This window comes from Columba livia, chromosome 1 (assembly GCF_036013475.1).
Source record: "Columba livia isolate bColLiv1 breed racing homer chromosome 1, bColLiv1.pat.W.v2, whole genome shotgun sequence".
NCBI classification, from domain to species: Eukaryota; Metazoa; Chordata; class Aves; order Columbiformes; family Columbidae; genus Columba; species Columba livia.
This window is the reverse complement of record NC_088602.1, coordinates 146,577,748-146,594,326: the sequence shown is the minus strand read 5'-3', so window position 1 is coordinate 146,594,326 and position 16,579 is coordinate 146,577,748. Positions and strand designations below refer to the sequence as shown.

At 36.7% G+C, this 16,579-nt stretch overlaps 1 protein-coding gene across 24 annotated transcripts in view; it reads right to left on the bottom strand.

Moving 5' to 3' along the window:
- Nucleotides 1-16,579, bottom strand: part of ERC1 (ELKS/RAB6-interacting/CAST family member 1) — a 293,279-nt gene that overhangs the window by 190,819 nt on the left and 85,881 nt on the right. For all 24 annotated transcript variants that reach the window (XR_010467217.1, XM_065035804.1, XM_065035905.1 and 21 more), the window contains 2 exons: nucleotides 15,207-15,374; nucleotides 7,244-7,411 (listed from right to left, as the gene is read on the bottom strand). Coding sequence is in view for 23 of the 24 variants with exons in the window: in XM_065035804.1 (XP_064891876.1) it covers nucleotides 7,244-7,411; nucleotides 15,207-15,374 (336 nt within the window). In the remaining variant the exon portion in view is untranslated. The remainder of the gene's footprint in view (nucleotides 1-7,243; nucleotides 7,412-15,206; nucleotides 15,375-16,579) is intronic.

Here is a 16,579-nt window from a genome sequence, read left to right as displayed (position 1 = left end):
CGACCTCAAAAATGGCATACGCCCTTGCTTTTCCTGCCTCTTCAATCACAGGGAACTTTGTATTTCTCTAGTATGACAGTGAATAGACCAACAAAGCTTATTAGCTTTATCTTGCCAGAAGAACTACACGTTTAATTTATAACGAAGCCAAGAGGCCCCACAGTTGGCTGTTTTCCCAGATCCCTTCAAGAAACCAGAACTTGTCAGTCCCACTACCTATGAGTAATGTTCTGTCTTGCCAATCAAGAGGTTATCTCAAGGCACAAGAAGGACATAATATTAAAATGACTGCTCCTCTTTAAGGGATACTAAAAAAGAAAAGATTCCTTCCGTCCGTATATGACAGCTTTGCTGAACTGTGGTTTCATTTTTTTGGAACGCTGGAGCACAGATATTACCAGAAACTCCAATGGAGTTTTCTTGTACTGTTGCTCTTGCTATCAATCTTACGTGACACTATTACAGCAATGTGTATCAGTTGAAAACCCTACATTAGCCAGCTACAATAGCTGAACTACAGAATGAATACTTTTAACCTCACAGTCCTGTTTTCTTTCTACATTTGAATCTACTTTTCTAAAAAGAGGAGTTGATATTCATAACTTGATAAGAAAAAAATAAAGTACTTTAGTTACTAAAGGCAATAGGCAAGATTCTTTAATAACATCAATATAAAGTGAATGTTCCTTGCATTATTAGATCTCAAAATAAGAAACTGGCTTGCTATCTTTTGTACACATCAGAACAATGTTTGATTTTCTTAAAAGAATATTACCATACATCTGGGAATATAGGTACATATAATCCAGATGTTTTTGTTTTTATTGTGGTTTGACAAAATACTCCAAGGAAAAGAGGGGGTTATATAAAATAAAGCAGCATATTCTCCATTTATAAGTTCTGATTTATAATACAGACAGGCATAAAAAAAAATCTATGTTGAATCCAGTAGGTTCCTCTAACATAGCTGCTGCATTGGTAGCCATAACTATGCACTAAAAATTACTGTAATAGCATAACATTTGTTTGGTGTAAAATCAATTTTTCAAATTAAGCTGATGCCTCCTCTGCTGATTTAGATGTACCACACAATTTACTAAACAATCATCAAGTGCATGTTAGGCACCTAAGAGTAAATTCACTCACAGATTTCACTGCTCTGAAGTTTAACAGAAGTGGTTCTTCAGCAGCCCTATTCACAAGCTGGCTGGACAGTGTTCTAGGCAACTGGCTGTAGGTGGCCCAGCTTAAGTAGAGTGCTTGGACAAGGTGGTCTCTTCCAACCTCAACCCTTGCATGACTCTGTGAAAACAGCTTGCCATAAAACTATAAAAGCATTGACCTTTAGGAATAGAAAGTCTCATGCTTTCTCTATTGATGTTCAGAGCAAAAACATCTTAGTGTTCTTCAGCAGTAGAAGTCTCTGCTTAAGACAACTGTACTAAATCTTGGATTTCTGGTTTAAAAAGCAATTACATTATATTATAAATTATATATATAATACAGTATTATATATAATAATATATATTATTATAAAATAATATATCTATAATTATAAAGCAATTCAAACTCTTCACTATAGTGTTAAGAATGCCCAGGAGGTGACTTATTTTCTTTTAATAACTAAGTATGAAGTACCTAACAGACAAAAGGGAATTTTACCAATTAATGCAAAGGGTCATGTACTGTTTACTACAGGCTATGAACTCATTAGTGAAGGCTATAACGTCAGCCAACTTAGAGCTGTGAAATGAGTACTCTTTTGGAAGCCGAAAGCCCTTAAAATGAGAATGCTGGAGTGCACTTCAAGCTATTAATACAAGGCATTTGCCGTGACTGATCTGGATCAGGCAAGAAGATGAAAAGGATAATCCTTGGGTCAGTCCCTGGAAAACACACCATAACCTCTACCAGCACCTGTAAACTATGGCCTACCTGTCATTGAAAAGACTGTCCGAAGCTAAGCTTGTGGACCTTTTAGGACCCATCTTCCAAATTAGAAAAATGTATGTTTGTATACGGTTCAGAAAGAATCAAACAAGACTAAATCCATGAGCTAAAACCTCTCCTGAGGAGGAAGGGAACTTGCTGACACTGAACCCAAAGTTGGTGTAATAAACTCCAAGCTCTGTATAGTGATCAGCCACCTTTAAAACTAAACTTGCAAGGAGCTGAAAAGTGGTATGAAGAAAAGGAAGTATATTCACCTGCCCTAATAATGTCTTATTAGCTGTCCATTTATAAAAGAAAAACAAGATACACTATGCCATCTGAGCTGGGCTGCAATTGCTCTAAAAAGTCTCAATGGATTCTCAGTGAAGTGGAAAGTCAAAACGGAAGGGTAAGGATCCTGTTTTCAAAGTGGTCAAGGCTACCTGTAAAATGAAAATTAAATTCTGTGTTGTGTTCTCATTTTCCTATGTGGAAATGTAAACAACTATTCTCCTTCTTGAATAGTAGAAATGAAAAAAATCTCACAGGATAATTATGCTGAATTTGAACTCACACAATGAAGCCTCTCCAGTCTTCTTTGGCACTTTCATTTCTACCACAAGATTTTAGCTGGTGATATTTTCATAGAGATCAAGGATTAAAAGCTTATCTAATTTTTTCCTATTATTACTCTAACTGAACGTAATGCCTGCATCTGACATGGGAAAGCAATTCTGAGAGGATATGCCTGAAAAGACAAGGGACTCTAGCAACTTGGAGGCACAGGGTACCAAATGGGACAGAACAGCTTCCGGAAATTTCTAAAAGTTATAATCTTCAACTTTGTTGTTACGTTTAGTGGTAGTTATCAAGTCTATAACAGAAAGGCTTGAATTAAAGAAAAGGCAGTAGCACAAGAGGTCTAATAACCCTCCAGGGACATGGAGAGCCAAGCCCCCCATGACCTTCCAGGACACATCTTTGAGGTCACGTCTGTCAGGTTTATAAAGACGATGGCAAAACCCTGTGGGGACTTTAGGTCTTTTTTTGTGGTGTCTGAAATCTATGAACTGGGTTTGAGACCAGTTCAGTGGCATGCCTTGACATCTGGAGTAAAAGGAGCACAAGTATGGCTTCTTATGACAGAGAGAGATATTTACAGAAATACTCTGGTATTTACACTGTGTGTTAAACCATAGAGTTCCTGAAGAAAAGTAGCGATTTCATATGTCCCAGCTGAGTAGAAAGCCCAGCATATCTTCCTCCTTCCTCCCTGCAGCGAGTTGAGCCGATGAGTAAAGTATATGATCCCGAAGCACTGTACAGTGCTTCTCCTTAAATGTTCATGATCTGAGCACAAAAAAAGCAGAAAATAAGCTTGCCCACAGGTATATTACAGAGGCAAAAAATTATTCAGTCTTAAATAAGAAGGCATATGCTCATCCACTTTGTAAATGTACATGAGGGCTATCTTTGTTGGGACAGTCTTACTTTGCCCTTTTCTGTATAGTTTGCACAACCAGACATGCTACAGATTTGAATGGACCATCACCTCCAGTGTTAACACTATAGGATTTTTAAGCACCAAATGTCATTGTAGAGAATCTCAAAGGAATATCTAAAAGTCCATCCTGCCTTGTATTAATTCTTAAGAAAATCATGTATCCATTCATTCAGTAGGAGAGTTCAAGGTCACACCAGGAAAGATGAAACTACTGTAAACTGAATTAAATGTTTGAAAATGTAGTTCCTTCTCTGTGCTCTCTCTCATCTCTTCAGGTTTGGAGCAGAAGAGCTGCCTGAGGAGGTAAATCTACTTCACAGATGAGGGAATGGAAAGAAAATAATCCTTAAAGTACAAACACAGCAATTTAAAAGTTACGAATACAAAACCAACACTGCTGTTGCAGTAACTATGATCACTACTGACTTTAAACTGAGTTATAAATTCCACTTGCAGTTCCTCTCTCCTGCCACACAGTATTTCTTATCATTAAGCATGAGATATTTGTTTTGATTTCTGAGCTTTCTGAAATGCAGAGGGCATTTATTTCCTCTGGAGAAAAGCAACACTTCTTATCCAAAAGACCAGGAAAATTGCATTTGAAGTCTTCCTAAATACTAGCTAAACAAGTAACATCAGCACAACCACAGGGAAAAAAAAAAACCCTGTGTTCCTCCTTTACTTTATCACAGGTCAATTATCAGATAGTGCATGGGGAGCTGCCAAAAACCACTGCTATGTTCAGACACTAAAACTTGCATTTTATTTGCCTGCAGCTGCTCTGCACAATGAAGGGAGTGTTAACCCCCCCTCCCCAAGACAAAACACGACCTCCCTCCAAAGCAAGGGGTGATTGATTCACTGCCTTTTTTTGTCCCAACTTCTATTTCTCTAAAATGCTTTGACTGCAAAGTATTGAATTTTTGTCTATTCCTTTTTATCCCAGTGTACCAGCACAGAGAGACAGATGAGGCAAAGACAATAATGAAGCAGGTTCAGTTTTCAAGTTTGCCCACCATGGTCCCTATTTTATTTACTGACATTCACCCCTCATCTGGAGTTCTAACAATTTAAAACGAGAATTTATGCAAGATTTATTTTCAACAAAATCACACACACACAAAAATTCCTGAAGCTCTATACAAGTAAGTTTTTGCATCAAATTTTCAGACATACAGCTAAAACTCATTTATGTAGGCTCCACATTTCTAGCATTTGCCCTATTTCTGTTGTCTCAAATAAAGGTGCTACCAAAGCAGCATCACTGTAGGAGCTTAGAACTGGAAAGATTCCAGAATTTAAAATGTTGAACCATGTGGTTTCCTCCGTAACCTAGAACATGTGTTTTGGTGCCTACTGAGCATCATTAGTGATGCCAATTGTCATTTTAATTTTTCAGATCTTTTTTGCTCATAATCTTCTTCTGTGTGTTTTATCATTACTACTTGGCTAGTAAATTTTCATTACTTTCTTCATCTGGATTTTAGAATGATTAGAAGGTACATTTTTTGTTCTCCACCTTTAGTCAATACAATGATTTTAATGGTTCATAAAATAAACTATGCAGTGGTCGGTGTCAATGACTCCGAACAGAGACCCAATAGTAAAGGGTGCATTTTAAATAATGTTTGTTTCAATTATAGAAATATCAGATAAAAATAAGAACTTCTGAATTTTCTCTAGCTCCTAAAACAGATTTTATGCAAGTTCTCCTAACTGTCACAGTATATAGAGAAAAATCAGGCCTGTCCTTCCTTAGGTATTTTCTCAAGGTTTGCTTTTCTGTGGAAAAATGCTACAGAGAACAAGAAAACACGAAGCCCAATCTATAGAAAATCCCAAACCTAGAATTTGATTCCAGATCTGCAGAATGAACTAAAAAATTCAGTTAAAGACATCAATCCTAAAACCTTCAAGGACTGAATTTGTGCCCATTTAACCTAGGCCATACAAAAAATAAAAAGGAATTCCATATAGCACCACAAACCTCAGATAAAAGCATTGTCAGCTGGATTCTCCATAAAAATATTCTAGGTTTGCTAGTTATAGAAACAGAAAAAAATCATCTTTGAATTTAAAAACGTCACAATTTAACTGTTCATGCTAAAGAAAATGGTTTTAACAACTTAACGACTGAAGCAAATTCAAATCTCTGCCTATGAGGAGAGAGATTTTTCTATAGATAGGTTATATGTTTCTTTGTTTAAGAAGCTCAGAGACAGGTTTACATAACAAGTCAAATTGCAGTTCATTATGGTACTGTTATCCTCTGTTGAGCTATTTAGGAGAATAAGACTTCAAAACCTTTACATCTAAAAGCCTGGGCCCTTACTTTCCAGTCTGAAAGAAAGAAACAAGCTGAAACTGTTTTAATATTCATTACAGTGTTCTCAAGAAAACACATATAAAAATTAGTAAAGAGAGAATCTTTAGCACTGCCTATGAATGAACCAATGAAAGATCATCCTAACTAGTTAAGTAGAATAAGAAAACGTGATAAAACGGTGTAAGAATAAATGGAAGTAAAACGACCACAATGACATTGAACATTTACGCAAATGTCAGATTCCCCACTTCTTGGTTAAATGTTTAGCTGGGATCTCAATCAACTTTTGGAGTGAGCACGACCCATTTTGAAAACAAAGAGAAAGCACAGCACAAAATTAGAAATCTGTAAGTGTTTCTAAAAAGATGAACGGACGAAAAACGAGACTATGAAGACTGGAAATTAGGGCTCTGTTGGAGAATTCTTAATGACTTATTTATGGCTAAACTCCGTGGCTGATCTTCCATTCCTACATGAAGTTTGCTGTAATAGAACTGAATATGACCTAAACCCTCATGATTCATAGCTGTATACTAGAAGAAAAGGCATTGGCCAGGCATCAGAAATTAATCAATATTCTGAACTATTAAAATTACAAGAATTCCACAGAAGTGCTTAAAGATCTAGAAAAAAAAAACCCAAAATACATTCACAGCCTAATACACTGAATACAAGCTCCAAGAGCAGCTTCTCTAAAAATACAGAGAAAAAAATATTCTGTAAATTAAAATGCATTTTGATGCACGCATTTCTCCCTTATTACCATTTGTAGCAGCCGTTTGGGAAACATTGTGTGCTATTTGCAAATGATCATCCATAATGACATTCACTGGACTCTATGCCCTTTGGGAAACCTCTCTAATTTCCCTGAGAGAGTCTACTTTTTCTTATCCAGACCTCCCCCGTTTCACTGACAAGGTCTACATTTTCTTATGCAGAAAGATATGCAGGATAGCCTGAAACCTGGTTATCCCATTCTAGTAGTTCTCAAGAAACACTATGTATGATAAAACAGCATTTCTAATGAAAGTCATACAAAGTTCTTCCCAAACTTTTCTCAGTAAATGACAGAGGAATCATCCTAATTACTCATACAACCCCTCATTCATGCAGTCCCTTACTGAAGTCATAGTTAACCAGTGCCCTGTGCTTCAGATCAACGTGGCTTTGTTAAGGTGTGGGTATGAAAGGACTGATTTTTCGAATGTGCGTTCCTACAAATGCTTCAGTAATTGTTAATAGTGAAGTGGAAGCAGAAGCAGCACATGCAACCATGGAAAGGGAACAACCTTTGTTTTGAATTCTTTCTGTTTTTTTCTTTAAAACTTCACACTGAAATTCATCATTCACTACCTTGCTGTTACAGGAAGGGACTCAATCATGAATCTCCAAAATGTAAACTGTAGTTCAGACTTTTTGACAGGCCTAGAAATTGAGATGTACCAGAGATATGTATCTGACTTAGACCTCTACAATCTTACCTTCTTCTGAAGAACATTAACTTTGCGCTCCTTCACCTCTAACATGTCCTTGAGGTCATGGATCTCTCCTGCTTGAGTTCCCTTCTCTTCTGCCATCTCCTGAATCTGCTTTGTCTTCTTATTTAGCATGGTCTCCTTCTCTTCCAGGCGTAACCGCAATGCATCCACCTATATTCAGACATGCAGAAACAGGGTTTGTTTAGCACCGAAGGAGAGAAATTTTAGAAAAGTTAAACCACGCTTCCACAAGGGATTAAGTGCTGTCAGATTAAAAATAGACAGATTAAAAATAAACTAACTTCCCTTACTTTAAGACTTGAAGATACCTAAGCTTGTGATAAAACACCTATCACAAGAGGTAGGGAACTAAGCAGTAAAAACAATCAAATGTTTTATTCCCAAATTATACAAGACCAATGCTCCTTCTTGGAAAATCTCAAACCATACTTCTGGCTTAACTCAGTCTTATAAGATACAAGTCTGGAATTTTTTTCCTCAAAGTAGAAGCCAATACAGTGTGTTGTTGACAAGTTCTCTCCTATGCAGGAAAACTAACCCCTTTATTTGAAACACTGCTAAAGTTCAGAGATTCAAACATTGATTCATAGTACCAAACAGTCAACTTATATTCTAGGTTTCAGTTAGAATATTACCTCAACATGGAGGTAATGAAAGCAGAGGTCTTTGCAGATACTCCAGATCAAAACATGGAAAGAGGGTAACCTTAGGATGGCTAAGAATACTTTGGCTTAAATAGCAACGTAAGAGTTTAAATGTGACATGCGTTTTCAGCAGCATGCAGTTTTATATTAAAGATAAAATGGAACAACGGACACAATACAGGGTATCGTGGGTACAATTTGGACACATAAACATACTTAGAGCTCCGATGACCTCAGTAAGTTTAGAAACACACTTTGGGAATTCTATGGTATCCTCAGACTTCAAAACTGCATGAGGAAGAGCTTTTGCTTTTCCTTCTGTGTTTCTCTTACACAAATGAAACATGGAGCTCACAAGACAAAAGCAATGGGAGAAGGAACCAGAGCTATCTGAATATAAATTTGATGAGAAGAAAAAGGTCACCACAGAGCACAGACTAATCTCAAAGACTATTGTGGAATACGAAATCCAACACCACCAACCTGCTCAAGATACCAAAAGAAACCCACTGACCCCTATCTGCTCGCCATTCAAACAGAGCTCAAATCTGCCAGCTTGGCTGCTAATCTTATTTGACAGTATCAGATTTGGTTCCTGTTAGCTGAATCCATTACAAGACACCAGTCACACAGAGGAAACAGGGTGATCAATGAATTTCTTGGTCCTTCTGCACAGCATAGGCTAGCAGAGACACGAAGTGAAAAGATGACTTGGACACTCCAGCTAGGGAAAGAATTTAGGTACTCCCTATGCTTATGGTATTTTGAGCAACATTTAATTTTAATTTGTTATTCTAACTCAATTTTATTTCAATTTGCTAACGGAAAAGTTGCCTCTAAGGCTCTACATTTACAGTATGTTATACCCACAATATCCTTTGCTGTTTTGTCTGCCTCCTTTTACGCTGAGCAATAAGCACTTGCCAGTGAGGAAAAGAACTGCCTTGCTCTCCCCATCAGCACTGCAATCCCGCTGCCACCTCTACGTCTGGAGCCTTCTCACTTACACATACGTTATTAAAATCACATTCCTGACCTCTCACCCAGCAAGTGGGGCACGGAGTATATTCTGAGGTGATATTAGAGTACCAGGTACTACCCAAGTATGATTTATAGGATTGCTAGTGTTTGTAATAAAAAGTTTAGCAGGTGGATCAGGTTTTGTCTTCTTTTTTTTTTTTTTTTAAACACACAGATTTATAGATTGAGTAGGTATGTTCTTCTCTGGATATTTCTAATATTAAAGCTAAGAGTCACTTTCGTTCATTCTTGAAGGGAAACTGAAAATCTCCCTCACCAGCAAACGCACATACTCTCAACAGTTGTGTTGCAAAATACTTGAGATAGTCCAGATGCCGACAGCACAGTATTAAGTGAAAAGAGAACATCTGCAAACAGAAATTTATCCCCAGAATGCTTTCCATTTTCTGATTGATTATTCTCTTTGAACTCTATATTAGCTTACGGTTTGGGGTAAATTGCATTCCTGGTTTTATTTGTGTGAGGTCCCTGCCTAGGAAACCACAGCAAACACATTCAAGAATATATTCAAAGGCTGGCAGGACACACAATCATCACCTTAGCACTATTCCTGGCAGAACACTGCACTTGTTTATTCATGTCAGCTCAGTTTATGTATGGCATCCTCCCACACTGACAAGAATTGAGGGCTGTGGGAGTCAGGTGATGCCAACTTCAACAAAGTCAGTTCAAGATTTTCTCTGCACATGGAAACGACCAGGCAAACAGCTACTGTGGTGCTGACGCCCCTTCTGACTTCAGTGTCTTGGACAGTGTTGTCTTAACCCTGGGTTAACCTAACTGCTTTCACAGTAACAGACTGCCATGTCTTTAATTATGCATGGCAAGTAAAATCTTACAGTCCAGCTCAGGCAACTGCCGGCCCTTCGTATAACAATGGGCTTGCTAACTTGGCCTGCAGGTACCGTCCAATATCCCACGAAGCTTTAGCAAAATAAGCACATTTGTTCCCACCTTCAACACAACAACCCTTCCTAGGTACAGGTACAACAGGTACCTCTTTTCAGCTGGGTAACATACCTAACAATTACATTTCTTCACTCTAAGAACCATATATGAAAAATTGTGTTGGGAATCACTGACTTGTCTTTGCAGAATTTTGCAGTAGCAGTAAATAATACTCCATGACCCTGTTCTAATATGTGTAGCCCTACATTAAGCATGTAGAATTTCAAATTTCTGAGAAAAACTAGAACATTAGTAGCTCAAATGACTACTAGAACAAACACAATAAATGACATAATATTTAAATTTCTTAAGCCTTTTTAAAAATGTTGGATTCTGTAATTAGATCATGTCTTAGCTTTAAGAACATTCTCAACTTACAGCTTAGAGAAATCACTGAAATTTTCAGAAGTCCACAATGCCAGTCAGAACTGACTCAGGAGCTTGAGTCAACGGGACTTGGGTTGCACACGCATTTTGTTCTCGTTTTTATCGTCATCTCCACTGTACAGTAGCAATCAGGGTATTATGACACTGGCGATTCTCACTCAGGTTTAGGAAGTGATGCCTAGAAAAAACAGTGCTCTACTCTCTTCCTGAGACTGAGTGATTCTTCCCACCTACCTGCCACCTGCTAAAACCATGGCTGAACTGTTGATTTAGATCAGTGAACCAAGCCATACTCCATTCAGTTAACACTCCATTCAGTTCAATCAGAAGGTACAATCTCCCCTGTGTTAGATCCAAGCCCTAATTTCTCTGAAATGGTAAAATTACAAATTTTTATTCTGTGTTGGTGTGACAACATTAACAGCAGCAAAAGGAACAGACAATATCAGTCCTGAAATAGGTGTTTAGAGCTTGCTATGGTTTCTAACAAGAGCCAGCTACTTTTTAAAGATGATGTTGAAGTAATTCTGTGTATGTCAGCACTCAGAATTTAAAGTTAATTGAGAAATGCAGACAAACTTATATCAGGAATGCAAAGTGAAATGTTGCTTTTATCATACTGTAGATGTGAAGTCTCCAAGTACCTGAAATGAATACATTTTAAAAAGGATCAGTTCTGTGACATTCTATTATGACCTTGCAAACACATCATGCAAACACAAGTAAGAGTTAAGCTGTTTTCCTGATAGCATAGTCTGTAATTAAGACTTAAAAGCCATGTTTACTGACTGACTTTGACCGCAGTGGTTGTTCACAAGACTTAATTCTCTATTTTTGACGTTTATCTTTGTTATTAACTATGTTAGAGTTGACTCTTCACCTTCGTATACAAATTGCAGTAATATCCAGTATGGTCTGTAGAAGACCTGAGAGTGAATTCTTTATGAACACAACAGCTCCCAGTTATCTGCACAACTTGGCCAGATTACGTGACTACACCATGCAGCAGAGGTACACACACCTGGCTTTGCGCAGAGCCTGTTGGGCTCTCACTGGGGTTATAAACCCACTGCAGGACACGTGTCCTGCTTCCATGGCCTCCTCAGGTGAGAAATCAGTTCAACTGTTCTTCTATGACCTCTCACACTTAGTATTAAATACATAAACATGGTGAACTCAGTTCTGTGAGCTGAGCTTAATGTTTGCAGGTGTCAGCACAGGTCGCAATGTAGCTGGTGTTAACAAGTCTTGTAGAGACAATCACCTCCCACTCGCACATTCCTCACTAAATCTGAGCCACTTCCTCACTGGCTCTTACCTGAGAGAGTCTAATCTAGTTTCAAAATGCCAGTATAAGCCCTAAAAAAGACAGACCTTTAGAGAATTTTATGTTCTACTGAGACATTCGGAGCAAATAAACTATTTCCAGAGGACTGGATTCATTTTTCTACTGAATATTAATCTGAATTTACCCTATGGAACAGACCAATCACAGAACCATGCCAGCTTGGGCACTATACAAAAATAAAGGTGAGTGTTCTCACTGAGTAACTTAACCTCCCATTGATGCCACATACCTCCTGGCACTGAAGCTAAAAGGCTCATTTGGCAAAACACAGACTTTATACGTATATAGTCTTAATAAAAAAAAAAAAAAAAATAAAAATTTTGTTTTGTTTACAAAGAGATTATACATTTTTTAGAGCTGTTTTTAAAGGTTCTTTCACAAATTGAAAAGTTAACCACAATATCCTCTCCACCCAACAGCCCTCAAGATAAACACCCCACAAACAGCTCACTGTTCTTCGTAGCTCTAGTGTGGCAGGTGGCTAATCCATTTTTGAGACTTTATAAAAACATCTTTTCTCCACCTACCTGCAGTTTTCTGTAACAGAAGACTAAAAGACAGAGGCTTACGAAGTTACGTACTTTCCTCTCAAAATGTCTATTTGAATATGACTTTAAAATATCAATCCCTTACAAAGATATCTGCCAATATATGACAGAAAATGCACCTCTCTCCTTCCCCGTAACTCTCTTGAGGTGCATGGAGGGAAGCTACTTATGCTTTAACATTGACTAGTACTGTCGACAGCGAGGCCAGGCAGGATCTCATGTTCCTACCCTATTCCCAGTGAAAACTCTTGTATGGAAACATACCTTTTTCTTAAAAAAAAAAAACCCAAATGCATCACAGGATGCAATGACAAACATCCCAATGCTCTATTTTATCAATGTGTTTCAGTGTTACAGTTGAGAGGATCACTTGTGAAGACAGATGAAAGGTAACGGTGTATGCTGATTTCACTGTTGAGCTGTCTGTCAACATCATCAACACGGATGAAAAAGATTTGACTATCTTTCAAAAGGTATAAATATCTTATTGAAATTACATAAAAATTCTCAGGGACATAAACAGATTGTTCTACATTTTACTTACTCTGATACAACGGGAGAGCCTGATAATCAACAGTGCTTCCTATATGTTAAATCCAGATGCAATTGCTGCATCTTACTGTGGAGAACATGCTAGACTCTACTGAATCCATTAAATCTATCATAAAACCATAATTCTAAAACAGTATCATTAATGTTATAACTCCACAGCAACTCCTCACTGAAAGACAGAAAATAATCTTGCACCATTACTGCAGTTACATTTTGCTTATAATATCTGGAAGCAAACTAAGTGAATAATCTAAAAGCAGCAATTACAAAATTTCTCTCTTTTACTAGTAAAAAAAGGGTGGGTAGAGAGAGACAGAGAGTTTATATGTGTTGGGGGAGGAATCCAATTTGGTTTTGTATTGTGGCACTACATAAGAATCTCAATTGGAAGAACCCAGTGAAGAACAAATATTCTCAATGGTTATTTAGTAATATTACAAGTTAGAGAATGGAATAATTTTCTGTTATGTTTTGAATGAAAATCAACAATATCTATCCATGGTGTATAAGAACTCTTTTTATTTTAAAATATCTTGTCTAAATTACATACATTTTATTTGAATAAACACGTTTACTTACCATAACAGGTGAAATTAGGACCATCTACTGAAGTCTCTTAAATTGTTAATTAAGTACATTATTTCAAAAACTTCATCTCATGGGCAGAAAAGTACTAATTGTTATTATTTAAAAGTAAGAATAGAAATGTATTTCTAGCTGTGTGGGTTTGTCACAATGTTGCACAGTGATTTAATATTATATTGGTTTCAACCACTGTAATGGATCAAACCCTGAAATTTACATTTTAAAATGTTTATTTACCTCGTATCTATTTCCAGTGATATTTTGAAATGTAAATATTTTTTGAAATAAATATGTATGAATCTAGGGTACATTCCCACCTAGTAAAAAAGAAAGAACACATTTACCCAGAAGTTTATGATTGTAACTAGCACACTTTGACAGTTATACTAATACAAATGAAAATTGTCTCAAGTGAATAATCCAAACAAATCAATGTAAAATAAAACTAAAAATTAAAGTTTCTAGCTTGTAGAATTAAGTCACAACTAAAACTGGTCACCTAAACTATTTCCTTTCTGTCCAATAGGAAACTAAGAAGGCAAGTTTTTAACTGCATTTATTAAAAAAATGAAACAAAACAAAAACAAACAAACAAAAAAACCCAAACACGACCTTTCTCTTTTTGTTCCAGAGAAATGTAACACCTCTACACCTGCTATCTCTTCCCTCTTCAACCACCTCAAATTATTCACTCATCTGAAATTATCTGTTAATAAAATCAAGTTTAACACAGAGCTATAAATCTCAATTTGCACTTAGAGTTTAAAATTTCCACCTTTATTTCGGACCTGCGGATAAACTTGAGAGCCCTGTCTGAATTTCCTTCCATTTCCATGTCAATTACATCTAATAACTAAAGATATTTTCTCTTATTGCAAGACTTCTGTCACTCAGAGTTTTTCACTGTCATGTCTACAACTCTGCTCTTCTGATTCTGCAATATCAAGTTCTCCACAAATCTGAAAATAATCATCAGAAATATTTACTATTTAACTTGATTTCTGAATGTGGACAAGGCCATGTGCACCACAGATTCACTGGACGTGGCTACATGAGCATAAAAAATTCAAATAAATTCTCTTAGACACTTGTAATATGGAATCCTTCTACCATTGTTATCCACAAATTTTCTGCATTCCTATTTAATAGCTCCTTTGGCGCTATTTTTTGATGCATGACCGCCATCTTTTGGACTTTCACTAACACTACACTTTTCCAAGCCAGGGGACTGAAATGCTGTCTTCACACATTTCATCCTTGTTCTTCAAGAATGTCCAGAAGGAGTAAATTTATGCTATACTTATTATCCATTTGATGCTCAGATATACAGTTGTGTCTTACAGAAAATGGGAATTTATTAAGCATTTGTTACCTACACACAGTTTTGAGAATATTTTTCCTTTATCTTGGAATATGCATAATAAAACATGAAAGCCTGTATTTCAGGTGTAAGCACAGGTTTACATGCAAGAGTTCCCACACATGCTGACATTTGCAGTGAAGCCTCAGCAACCTGTACACTACTGAACTCTCTGCCATTCTCTGCTCTCTTTTAGCTACAAGGTCACTGAAAATATGTCCCCCCAGCTCAGGCATTGCAACTTCTAATTTAACTGCGCCTAGGAAAAATAATATTAGTGACTGCATGTTAGTGGAACATTTTGTGGAAGTGCATATCCATGCACAGGAACATGCTTATACACAGACATTCGTCTTTACGATCAGTCCCCTGTCCTAGAGAATCAAACACACAATCAAAGATACAACGTGCCCAGAACAGGTAGGATCAAATAGTTATGGGATTGTATAATCTAAGCAGTAAGAAAATAAATAATGTTTTTTTTATCTCTTTCTCTATGGAAAGCCAGTCAGTACAGAATTGCCCATTTCACCTCTGTCTGCAGGATGGCAGCTCTTTGCTCTTTAGCTGTAAGAGACTCTTTCAGAACTTCGATATGCTGCTTGCTGTCGGAGAACTGATTTGTGAGGGTCTCCAGCTTTGTCTGCAAGGCCAGCAACTCGGTGTCTTTGCGTGACAGCTCCTGTTTCACCTGACCAATCTGAAAAAGAAAGAAAAGACGGGCAAAGGAAAAACATAATATATACCTTCCTTACAAGAATAACTATAAATTCACATAACTACCAACAAACAGTATGATATTCTAAACTTATCCCATGGAACTATGAAGCCTTCAGTTATCTTGAATGGAAGGTCAGTAAACACTTGTGTCATGAGCAAAAGACACAAAGAAAAAGAGAGAGGGAGCAATCGCATCAATTTTTCAAGAGATGTTCTTTTTAACAGAGTCAGTCTGTTCGCAGCCATCTTTCAAAGGATAGACCCAAACCAGTTACTTAGCAGGGATAAGTTTTTAATGAAGATGAAGCAGAAATGTAATGAGAAGGTATTCTCATCCTGTAGTATCAGAAAAGATGAAATACCTACAGGTGTCTCTCAGAAGCAAGACATTTACTTTGAAATGTCAAACCAAGGAGTTTCTGTCCATCTCTCCACCTGTCAACCCAGACTCATGATTACAGAGCACATAAAGACACCTTTACTTGTCCCACTTTTTACAAACCCAGCATTTCATTCTTCTAAGAAATGCATTTTAATTTATGGAAGCTTCTTAAAGCAGATGCAAATATACATCAAAACAACATGAAAACTGTTTGTGGAATTGCAGGTTGCTGAGAGCAATTTCCTAGGTTTAATTTAGAGAATTAAATCAGTACGGAAATGCCAATTTATTTTAACAAATGTAGATTGGATTATAATTTTAAAAGATAAAATTAAGAAATGTTAAAAGTAAAGCATTGAAATTAGGTGAAATCACATTCTAAGTGCAATCATCACCCAGGACAATTTTGATGTAAATCTGAAGAAAAATAATAACTATAATTAAAGATGACAGGGAATTCTAAAAGTAGACTTATGTCCAAGTTTATAACCAACTTTCTAGTTTGTCTCCGATACATCTCACAGAATAAAATAGCAATATTTTACTTTTATATTATATACCAGAGGTGGACATATCTCTAAAAACTAAACAGGTTTTTATAACTTGCACAATTTTGCTTGTGACATTTAAAAAAAAATCTCAATCCCAAAAGTACGCTGCCTAGTGCTTCAAAACGGAAATTAAAGGACATCACAAACTAAAAAAAATTTGTCCAGGTCATCCTCCATTTTTGGGAATGTGTTGAAAAAAAATCAAACTGATTTAAGCTGTAAGGTGGGGGGTTTAAAATTTTTATTTTTATT